The sequence below is a fragment of the Pseudoliparis swirei genome, chromosome 12 (genome assembly GCF_029220125.1).
Source record: "Pseudoliparis swirei isolate HS2019 ecotype Mariana Trench chromosome 12, NWPU_hadal_v1, whole genome shotgun sequence".
Taxonomy (NCBI): Eukaryota; Metazoa; Chordata; class Actinopteri; order Perciformes; family Liparidae; genus Pseudoliparis; species Pseudoliparis swirei.
The window spans coordinates 23,767,874-23,779,996 of record NC_079399.1 but is presented as its reverse complement, the minus strand read 5'-3'; the positions used below and the strand labels follow the sequence as shown (position 1 = coordinate 23,779,996).

General features: G+C 47.3%; 1 protein-coding gene across 1 annotated transcript in view; it reads right to left on the bottom strand.

Annotated features, from left to right (window-relative positions):
- The window catches only part of LOC130202360 (dual specificity calcium/calmodulin-dependent 3',5'-cyclic nucleotide phosphodiesterase 1C-like), a 75,764-nt gene that overhangs the window by 57,156 nt on the left and 6,485 nt on the right, over positions 1 to 12,123 (bottom strand). The window contains exon 2 of the mRNA XM_056427848.1: positions 11,155 to 11,240. Coding sequence (XP_056283823.1) covers positions 11,155 to 11,240 — 86 coding nt within the window. The remainder of the gene's footprint in view (positions 1 to 11,154; positions 11,241 to 12,123) is intronic.

Below are 12,123 nucleotides of genomic sequence, written 5' to 3'. Positions count from 1 at the left end.
TTAGTGACCATTAGACTGTTGATTTCAATGGGCCAATGGGAATTTATTATTTTATTATTTGTTTATTTATTTTTTGGTCATTTTTGAAAAAACTTGATATAGTATACAACAGGAGACACTTTTCAAGGATTAGTTGGTTTTAGCTAGCTAGCATGCTGCTAACGGAAGTTAGCTTTCTGAAGGGTCTACAGACTTGTGCTGAGAGTATGTTGTTCAGGGCATCCATGACCATCTGGGGTTCTAATTTCCAGCATTTTGGAGCTTGTTGAAAAATCGCTAATTAGCCACATGCTACTATCATGACGGGTCAATTGGATACGTCGCCCATGATGTATGCCAAATGACACAGTTCATTAAACTGTGTCATTTGGCATGTGAAATGACCCTGGTTATTTTAAGGGGATTTCACCTGTTTTGTACCCAGAAAAGGTGTCCCAAATCCTGGGTACTTGCATGCTAAATTGACCATAGTCCTCCCACACAGAGATCAGTTGGAGTTAGTAGTTCAGGGCATCAAGTGACACTCATTATTTTAAGGGGATTTCACCTGTTTTGTACCCAGGAAAGGTGCTTCAAGTCCTGGGTACTTTTAGTGACATTTACCTGTTTGTACCCAGGAAAGGTGCTTCAAGTCCTGGGTACTTGTATAGTAATGTGACCATGGTGCATGGTCCCTGGTACTTTTAGTGACATTTTACATGTTTTGTACCAGGAAAGGTGCTTCAATTCCTGGGTACTTTATACTTTTAGTGACATTTACAATGTGACCATGGTCTCCTGGTACTTTTAGTGACATTTACCAGGAAAGGTGGTCCCATAAAGGACCAGGGCATCCATGGCTGTCTGGCGTTTCATTTTCAAGCATTTTGGACGTTTTACATGCTAAACCGGAAGTTACATGCTAAACCGGAAGTGCATGAAGTACCTCTTATGAAGGGTATAGAGCTTATTTCTTTGAGTATGTTAGTCACGCCACCCTGGGGACTCTGTGGTTTCAATTTTAAGCATTTTGGAGCATGTTGACAAATCGCTAGTAGCCACATGCTAATCAGTAGCCAAGCCTTCTAAAACTTTTTAAAAAGTGAATATTGAGAATAAAAATACGGGGCCAAGTACCATGGACTCAGACCACTTTCACTGATGTGCACCTAGGAGGAATCGCCGCGATCCTGCGTAGTTTCTTGCAAATTGACCATCTTCCTCCCGTAGTAGAGCCAAAGTTAGGAGTAAATTGCACGGTCGCCCATGAAGATGTAGGCCAAATGACACAGTTCATTAAACTGTGATTTGGCTTGTATACCCGTGTATGTGAAATGACACTGGTTATTTTAAGGGGATTTCTCCTGTTTTGTACCCAGAAAGGTGCCCAAAACCTGGGTACTTGCATGCTCAAGTGACCATGGTCCTCCTCTCCTGTTTTGTACCCAGAAAAGGTGCCCAAAACCTGGGTACTTGCATGCTCAAGTGACCATGGTCCTCCCACACAGAGATCAGGTGGAGTCAGTAGTTCAGGGCATCAAGTGACACTGGTTATTATAAGGGGATTTTACCTGTTTTGTACCCAGAAAAGGTGCTTCAAGTCCTGGGTACTTTTAGTGACATTTTACCTGTTCTGTACCCAGGAAAGGTGCTTCAAGTCCTGGGTACTTTTAGTGACATTTTACTGTTCTGTACCCAGGAAATGTGCTTCAAGTCCTGGTACTTTTAGTGACATTTAAACTGGAGCAAATGGTCCAAAATGTAGGGTATTCATATACAGATGGTCCTCTTAATTTAGAAAAAGAATCCACGACTCTAAGTTGATTTAAAGCAATTCTTTTTTAATTAAAAGAGTGGTTAGGACATTTGAATTTGACATACTGGCCGCCCATACACAGTTTACAAATGTCCCAGTTTATACAAACTTCCTGCATTTCCAAATTATAAGGATTTCACCTCTTTTGTACCCAGAAAGGTGCCCAAATCCTGGGTACATGCATGCTAAATTGACCATGGTCCTCCCACACAGAGATCAGGTGGAGTTATTAGTTCAGGCATCAAGTGACACTGGTTATTATAAGGATTTCTTCCCTTGTACCCAGAAAAGTGTGCCAAATCCTGGGTACTTGCATGCTAAATTGACCATGGTCCTCCCACACAGAGATCAGGTGGAGTTATTAGTTCAGGGCATCAAGTGACACTGGTTATTATAAGGGGATTTCTCCTGTTTTGTACCCAGAAAAGGTGCCCAAATCCTGGGTACTTGCATGCTAAATTGACCATGGTCCTCCCACACAGAGATCAGGTGAGTTATTAGTTCAGGCATCAAGTGACACTGGTTATTATAAGGATTTCTCCTGTTTTGTACCCAGAAAGGTGCCCAAACCTGGGTACTTGCATGCTAAATTGACCATGGTCCTCCACAGAGATCAGGTGTGGAGTTATTAGTTCAGGGCATCAAGTGACACTGGTTATTATAAGGATTTCTCTGTTTTGTACCCAGAAAAGGTGCCCAAACCTGGGTACTTGCATGCTAAATTGACCATATCCCACACAGAGATCATGTGGAGTTCTTAGTTCAGGACATCAAGTGACTCTCGTTATTCTAAGCCGTTTTCTCCTGTTTTGTACCCAGAAAACCTGGCAAACCTGGGTACTGCATGCTAAAGTGACCATCTTCCACCCATACAAAGGACTCTATACTGGGTAAATAGTCAGTCTCTCTCAAAGATCCAGGAAGTTGAGGACAGTGACTGTCTGAGCATACATTCCCTCCAAAGATGACCAATAGTGACTTCTTGGGTAAATGTGAGTCAATCCAGGATTGGGGAGTGACTGTCACCAGGCATACATTCCTCCAAGGCCAAACCAATAGTGACTTTTACTTGGGTAAATGTGAGTCAAAGATCCAGGAGGATTGGGGACAGTGACTGTCACCAGGCATACATTCCCCTCCAAGGCCAAACCAACAGTGACTTTACTTGGGTAATGAGTCAAAGATCCAGGATTGGGGACAGTGATTGTCACCAGGCACAAGGCCTCCAAGGCCGAACCAATAGTGACTTTACTTGCAATGTGAGTCAAAGATCCAGGGTGATTGCGATGATCACCAGGCACATCTCCGCTGTCGAACCAATACAGACTTTACTTGCATGTGAGTCAGATCCAGGATTGGGGGACAGTGAGGTCACCAGGCATTCTTCCGCTGCCGAACGCATGAGTCGAAGATCTGATTGGGAGGTTACCGGGGCAATGCAGCTCACTGAGCTATTTCCTGACCTTGCTCACCATCCCACCCCGTGGACCCCAATTAAGCACTGCCCTGAGTTAAAACCATTATGCGACCCTCTTCGCTTCGGGACCTCTGGTGGTATAAACAATTTTTTTTTTCCGTTTATACCACCAGGGGCCCGAAACGAAAAAAAAATTGTCAGAGGGTTTTAACTCAGGGATGGGTGCTTAAGTGTGGGTGCACGCAATGAGGGTGAGCAAGGTCATGGAGTAGTCCAGAGCCCCACAGACCACCGGCATTTTGCCTCATCCCCTGGGTGACCCTCACTGTCCCCCAATCCTCCCTGATCTTTGACCACATTTACCCAAGTAGTCACTCCTGTGGTCCGGCCAGGTGATGTATGCCTGGTGACCTCACTGTCCCCAATCCTGGGTCTTGAGAGGTTGACTCACCACCCCAGTATAGTCACTCCCAGTGGTCCGCCTTGTATGTGATGTATGCCCAGTGACCTCACTGTCCCCAATCCCTCCTGGGTCTTTGAGAGGGGGATTTGACTCACATTTACTCCCAGTATAGTCACTCCAAGTGGTCCCTTGTATGTGATGTATGCCTGGTGACCTCACTGTCCCCAATCCTCCTGGGTCGGGTCTGAGACGGGATTTGATGACACACCCAGTATAGTCACTCCTGGTGGTCCGGCCCATGTGATGTATGCCTGGTGACCCCTCACTGTCCCCAATCCTCCTGGGTCTTTGAGATGACGACTGACACGCATTCCCAGTATAGTCACTCCTGTGGTCCGGCCTTGAGGGAATGTATGCCTGGTGACCCTCACTGTCCCCCAACCTCCCTGATCTTTGACTCACATTTACCCCAGTATAGCCTCCCCTGTGTCCGGCCCTTGTATGTGATGCGCTCTGGTGACCACTGTCCCCAATCCTCCCTGGATCTTTGACCGACACGCACTTCAGCATAGTCACTCCTGGTGGTCCGCCTTGTATGTGATGTATGCCTGGTGACCTCACTGTCCCCAATCCTCCCTGGATCTTTGACTCATTTACCCCAGTATAGTCACCCTGGTGGTCCGGCCTTGTATGTGATGTATGCCTGGTGACCTCACTGTCCCCAATCCTCCTGCCTTGAGACGGGATTTGACTCATTTACCCAGAAAATGTTCCCAAAACCTGGGTACTGTGATGCTAAAGTGACCATGGTCCTCCCAGTAGTTTAGGCATCCATGGGAGTCTGGCGTTTACTTTTCAAGCAGTTTGGACGCTTACAAATAAACCTGAAGTACCTCTTACAAAGGGTCTAGAGCTTAGTGCTTTTAGAGTTCATCACGCCATCCAGGCTCATCTGGCGTTCTAATTTCAAGCATTTTGGAGCATGTTGAAAATCGCTATAGCCATGGGTATCGCTATAGCTACATGGGTAAACCACACGTTTTCTTCCTTCTAAAGCATTTTCTTGGGGTGAATATGACATTGGAGACAGTAAAATACAGCAGGTCAAGGGACCATGGGTTCAGACATCCCTGACTGATGTGCCCCCTTTGTGGAGGTGAGGTGCCCCTCGATCCTGCAGGTACTTTTTCTTGCAAATTGGACCATCCTCCTCCCTTTAGTAGATTAAAGTTAGGTAAATTACAATTACACAATATCGCCAGTCATGAAGGTGAAGGTGTACATGCCAAACGACACAGTTTAATACATATGGGTTTATATTTCTGCCTCTGCGGCGAAAAAAATCAATACGGGAGGATTGGCATACATTATAATACATTTAAAAAAAATCATAACCTGGCGAATGGTCACGTCGAATTGGTGTTAAATATTTTTTCCAGATGTAGCGCCGCGAAAGGGGCACCAGAGCCTGAGGTGTGTTTTCGATTTTAGCGCCTCTCAAAAAGGCTCCCAAAATGTAGCCCGAAGTTTTTGAAAGTTTTTGAGCACGCATTTACACGAAATGTATGCCTCGTGAGGACCCGTGGGCAGGAATGGTGGTAATAGAAAGACCTAACTTTTACCGTGGGACGATGGTGTCCGTTATGCTGCTATAAGGCTCATTAAGAGCGCTGCTATGAGGCTCATTGCTACTTCCGCAGAACTCGCTTGACGCCTACTGGAACTGATTGATCATGTCCTAGCTTTAGCCATTTATACACAGCTGCGCCCCTGTAGCTCAGCCTTTCTGATTGGTCAGACCATCAAAATATTGCTCTCGTCACTACCGCCTCTCACATCCGCGCGATCCTTTTGTTTATAATTCGAAGCAGAAAATGGCGGCATGGTCTGATTTCCTAACGGAGTACGGAGGGAGAGAGAGAGACACGCCTAGCCTCTCTTGAATGTATGAGGCGCAGTGTGTCCAACGTTCTTCCTCTCTGGTAGCATGCACGTAATGTGCTGGGTGAAAGTTCGCATGACTTTTTAGGTTTGTTTGTTAAAGTTTCAGCAGCCACCACAGTCTACAGCTGGCCGATACTTGAATTCATTGATGCCGTACATAACACATCATGTAGGTCCCATAGTAGCTACGCCGGAAGTCAAACTGGGCCTTTTGTGGTGGAAATGTAGACTGCTGTGGTGATGACCGAGCTGAACTCCCGGAAGGTAGAATGGACGGCAAGGAGATCGCTAGATGTTCCAGGTTCGCGAGCAGGAACGTAGAAAGTGTCTTAATGCTCTTGGGGTCACACCGATGTTGCTGTTTTGTCATGAAGCAAACCTCCACCCTTAGATTTACCTAGACTTTCCGCTTCTGTCTGCACGGAAAACAGAGAAGGACCTGCTGGGCATATGCGACTCATCCGCACCAGCGGGCCAGCCAAGTTTCCTGGCCAGACAAAAGATGTTATAATCCCGCATGTCCCGTTGAATCTGATCCTGCCCTAAATCATCCATCTTATTTTCCAGAGACTGACCGATGCGTTAGCAGTGAGAAGGATGCTGGGCAAGGTGGACGGTGGGCTTGAAACTCTCAGTCTGTTCCGACTCATTCCCGCCCCTCTCGCGTGTTTTCGCGCTGCCTTCCCCCGTAGTAGCGCCCACTGTTGTTGTTGTGGTTCGCCGCATAATCTCCTCTCGCCGCCACGCTGGATCGATGGAAAAGTGGACAAAACCTTGTTTAAGCGCAAGTGTTTATGTCCAAAAGTGTGCTGCGGTCGTATGTTGTTAGTGCCGTTAAAAAATATGTGTTTGTGGCAAAGAAAAATATTAAAATAAACACAAAACTAAAAGAGCGCACAATCTCCGCTGCGGAGCTTGTTCGCGACGCATGCGATTGGCGACTGGACAGCCGCTTAATGCTCAGGTGCGCTATTATTAGGTGAGCGCGCTTCCAACCAGCCGGGCAGAGAGTTCTATTCCACTATCAGAATCAGAATCAGAATCAGAACCAGAAACAGTTTTATTGCCAGGAATGTTTACACAAACGAGTGATTTTTTTGTTGAAGGCAACATTTGGACATGACAAACAAAACAACAATCAACACGACGTATAGAAAGACAACAAGTAATGCGTGAAAGTGTTTGTGTGCTTCATGGTGTGTTTAGTTAGGCATACATGCTGTATGCAGTGTTTAAGAAGTATGCAAATAAAGTGGCATGTGTGGAGGAGGCCTGCCAAAGTATGTTAAAGTGACGTGGTGGAGGAGGGGCAAGAAGGAGGAGGAGGAGGAGGGAGGAAGAGGGAGGAGGATAAAGAGGAAGGAGCGGAAGAAGGGGAGGAGAGAGGAAGGTGGAAGAGTGTAGTCCTGGGGTGGCTGTCAGTCAGTCCGGGTTCCATTGATGAGCCCGACTGCCGACGGAAAAACTTTGGTGTGGCGGTGGTCTGGTCATGATGGGACTGCAGCCTCCTCCCAAAGGGAGTGGACTCCAATAGGGAGGTCCAGGGTGGGGAGGGGTCAGCGACAATCTTTCTGGCCCGCCCAGTGACCTGGCGAACAGGACCTGAGGAAGGCAGATTGCAGCGATAACCCTCTCGGCCGAAGCGATACGTCTCTGCAGCCGCACTTGCTCCTTGGCCGTATGCAGGGTGCCAGACGGTGATGGAGGAGCATGATGACTCAACGATGGCCGTGTGGTAGAATTGTACCATCATCTTCCTGGCAGGTTGAATTTCAGCTGCCCCAGGAAGAACATCCGCTGCTCTTGGTGATGAGCCAAACCAGCTCCCACTTGAGGTCCTGGGTGATGATGGAGCCCAGGAAGCGGACGGACCTACAGCGATGGGGAGTCACACAGGATGAGAGGCGGGTGGGCCATTCCTCCTGAAATCCACAACCATCTCCACTGTTCCTAGGAGCGTTGAGCCCAGGCTGTTCTGGCTGCAACAGGTCACCAGGTGGTCATTCCCACCCAGAAGTGTCCGTCCCCACCAGAGATGAGCCCAATGAGGGTGGTGTCATCCGCTAACTTTAGAGCTTGACGGACTGGTGACTGAGGTGCAGCTGTTGGTGCAAGCAGGAGAACAGCAGAGGGAAAGAACACAGCCTTGGGGGAACCCTGCATGGTGGTCCGCTGGGAGCCTGAGACGGGTTTTCCTTAGCCTCACGTGCTGCTTCCCTGTCGGTCAGGAAGTTCTGTGATCCACCTGCAGGTGGAGTCGGGCACGTGCAGCTGGGAGAGAGAGCTTGTCCTGCAGCAGGGACGGATGATTGTATTGAAAGCAGAGCTGAAGTCCGGCTGTAAACAGGATCTCATGGGCGTAGGTTCCTGGGGGACTCCAGATGCTGAGGTGATAGTAGTGAAGCAACATGTTGACTGTGTCGCCTGCAGACCTGTTGCCTCTGTAGGCGAACCGCAGGGGTCCAGGAGGGCCAGTGATGGTCTTGAGGTGTGACAGGACCAGCGCTTGAAGCGACTTCACGAATTACAGAGGTCAGGGCGACGGGCCTGTAGTCATTGAGTCTCGTGATCTTGGGTTTTTGGGACGGGATGATGTAGGAGGCCTTGAAGCAGGCTGGAATGGGCATGTCTCCAGGGAGGTGTTGAAGATGTCGTGAACACTGGAGACAGCTGGCCAGCACAGTACTTCAGGGGTGGAGGGGAGACGGAGTCCGGGCCTGCTGCTTTATGGGGTTCTGCTTTTTTGAACAGCCTGTTGACGCTCTCTCTCCAGGGATGACGAGGGTCGTCGCTGAGTTGATGGAGGGTGCTCTAGAGGTGTGGAGCCCTGATGGGCTGGGAGGTGGGCTGATGGTCTGTGGTTTGTTGATGGGGCTGTGGGGGATTGCCTGTGACTGCTCCATTGTCTTTCAAAGCGGCAGTAGAACTCATTGAGCCTGGCTCTGTCAGGAAGCACATTGTTCATGGAGGTGATTTGGGTCTTGAAGTTGGTGATCTGCCTGAGCCTCTCCAGACAGAAGCAAAGTCGTTTTGCTGAGAGCTGCTGTTGCAGTTTCTCATAGTAATAGTCGTTTAGCATCTCTCACCGCCTTGCTCAACTCTGTGGCTTTTGACGGACTCTGTGTACAGGTCCTTGTCCCTACTCCTGAATGCCTGGTCCTTCTGCAGTCTTAGTTCCTGAGCTCCGCTAGAACCAGGGTTTGTCGTTGTTATAACTCACCCTGGAGCTGGATGGCATACAGGCTGTCCTCACAGAAGCTGATGTAGGGAAGTTACAGCCTCAGTGTACTCATCCAGGCTGTTGGTAGCAGTCCCACAAGACATCCCAGTCAAAGTACAGCCTAAGCACACCCAGAGACCTCCAGAGCCTCACACTGGTCCACTTCTTGAACTTCCTCACTACAGGTTTGCAGAGCTTTTAGTTCTCGCCTGTAAGTGAGGGAATCAGGATGAACCATGACGGGTCAGAGTTTCCCAGTGCAGCTCGAGGGACGGGCGTGATAGGCCCTGCTGATTGTTGTGTAGCAGTGGTCCAGAATGCCTTTTCTCTAGTAGGGCATTTAATTAACTGTTCATTTAGGAGTTCATGGCTGAGGCTCCTTTTGTTAAAACCTTTAGCACAATAACCAAAGAGTCCGGGAAGGTCCGGCCCACACACCGTATCTTGGTTCAGTTGAGGGTCTGCTGTGCTCTCTGCATCGCTTTTCGCGGCGCATGTAAACTCCGGCCAGGATGAATGAAGCGAATTCCACGGGGAGTAGAAGGGCTTGCAGAATGATAAGATTCCAGGTCCGCGTAACAGTGCTGTAGAATCACCGTTATGTCAAGCACCAGCCGTTGTTGGAGGTAAGCAGACTCCTCCACCCTTTGTTTTTCCCGGAGAGCCTGTGACCCGTCCGCCTCCGGAATAGCGCTGGAAGCCAGCGAGCTGGAGTGCGAGAATCTGGTATCGATCCACTTACGCCATGATTCCGTAAAACATAGGGACGGAGGAGGAGGAGAAGCCTCTGCCTCTCCCCACCAGCAGCTGGAGTTCGGCCCAGTTTGCTGCACAGTGAGCGGACGCTGAGAGAATATTATGCCCGCAGCGCTGTACGAGATCCCGCTTCCAGCCTGCTGCCGCCCCTGAGCGCTTCCTCTCCGACGGCGTCTCACTGCTGTGGGCTAAGGTGAGCACACCTTACAAAAATGTCCAGTAACTCCACAGAAGTTAAAACGTTGAAATAAATCCGCTGGAGTTGTTCCTCTGATGTCTGCTATGAGCTTCCTTCTGGTGAAAGAGCTCCGGAATCATAGCAGAAAACAGTACGGCGACGAAAAACAAAACATCAGCACTAACGCATCGAGGCGCTGCCCGCTGCTTCATCAGCAGTCTTGTATGTCGCGAACAGCAAACCGGTGGCTAATTTCAAGTGCTTCCACGGTGGTGAAGACAGTCGTTCAGGAATGCCTTCGCCCGGGTTCAAGAGCAGAGAACAGGTGGGGCGAGGGGAAATGCAGATTTTATTTCAAGACCTTTGTTTGAGGAATCACATATTACAAAACTACACGGACATAAACTAAGTCATTAATAAATAAAGAGCGAATGCCTGTCGCCTACTTTCGTGTAAATGTGTACGCTACAGCTGCTAATCGTTACGCCGCATGCGCCCATAGACTAGATTATTGGCGACTTGCCAGGTGTTACCTCCACAGCTGCTCCAGCTGTTGCCCTTCAAACAAGAGCTCAACACATTGAGCTTTATTGAGAGTACGACAAGCCTGCAACCTCGTTTTAAAAGAGGTATGGAAAAGCTCACTATCACACAGAGTAAAACGTGATGACCAACATATCTGCACTTGTTTTGTTTTTCAGTTGCGCTGCTTTTGTTATTTAGAAAATATATGCAGTGTAACTAACACCAGTAAAACTCTTTATGCCCAAATTCTTGACTTATTTTGGTTTAATTAGTCACAGGTTGCACTTATTGATATTATCCTGAAAAGGTATTCAGTGCAAAATATAATTGCAGCCACAATAAGCTAAATGTGAGTGAAGAATCTAGTAACATATGTCATTAAGTGAAAACTCAGATGTGACAAACTATTGTGTTTCTGGAAAGATCTAGTAAAAGATAAGGGCAACATTAATTAGTTTTGTAAGTGTAATGATAACAGACACTTTGCATTACTTATAACCCTGTTTAAAATGTCTGCTAAATTATGTAACTCATAGAATGTAAGGTATTCTATATACAGTTTATTGTTATCTGACTGAATGAAAGGCAGACTTGGTTCTATTATATGGTTACATTGTCATTTAAAAAATAAAAGTAATTGTGGAGAAGTAAACACATTGTTTTATAACAGCTCATATCTATGTACTTTGTAGTTTAAAAAACGTCAACGAACCAAGATAGAGCTGGCATCTTGACTTTATCACAATTGGCCCTCATTGCAAAAAGTTTGGACACCCCTGTAATAAACAATCACGACAGGCCAAACTTCAAGAACAGAATTTTAAAATCATTTCTTTGTCAACGAAAACATGAACTTTCGGTCCGGTGCATGTTGAAGGACGATAATAAAAGCAGCACTGAGCTGAAATGTCCTTGCCTGGTTTCTTCAATGTAAAGTGACTCTAGGACGGAGGCGGCGTGCTGCAGGTTTTTCTTCAGGTCCACCACAGATGCCACGCCCCTCTCCAGTCAGTTTTACAGACAGCTAACTCCAAAAGAGCATCATACCAGCATTAGTGATTAATACTTCATCTCATCTCTACATGTCACCCTACACTGTGCCAGATTTACATGATCTCTTTAACCTTTAGTCCATATTGTAGATATCTTGACGCCTCATCTTAGAATACCTCTGATGATAACGTCTTGGAGCATTACATATACAGCGGAGAACCCGGTCCTGTCTTCATTTCAAAGAATGAGATGCTGGGAGCCACAGTTGTTAACCTTTACTTTCGTGGAAATAAATACAAATTGGGTTTTAAAATGGAACTATTTCCTCTAGAAGCTCTTTACAAATGCAGACACTGAGGCCACCTCCCACACATCATTTGGGATTGATTAACACAAATGTAATAATATAATAAGTGCAACTTGAGAGAAAATCAGTGTATGTTTGCAACGGGAACGTCCCACAGCTCGTCTGACCTGCATTGGACCCATTCGACTGAGCAGGGTCTTGCTCATGGACAGTTGGAGACGCAAACTGGAGGAGCAAGGGATCCAACCCCCAACCTTGTGGTTGTAGGATGAACACTTTACACCATGATCCACATCCCACTGAAAATGCTCAACAATTGTCCAGAACGCCGTGGTTCAGAAAGCCATCGTCTGTCAATGGTCTGTCATTGTTCAAACGTAAATGTTAGCATGCTAATTGGCTGCACTGAGTTGGTGAACATGGTAACCACATGTTGGTATTGCTGTGTGAGGATTCACACTGCGGTGCACCACAGAGCTGCTAGCATGGCAACAGCTCCATTGTTTCTACCCAGAATGGATAAAAGGGAGTTTTTTCCTCACATTGTTTTTTTGTGTGCCTTAATCTCTCAATTGCAGTAAACTG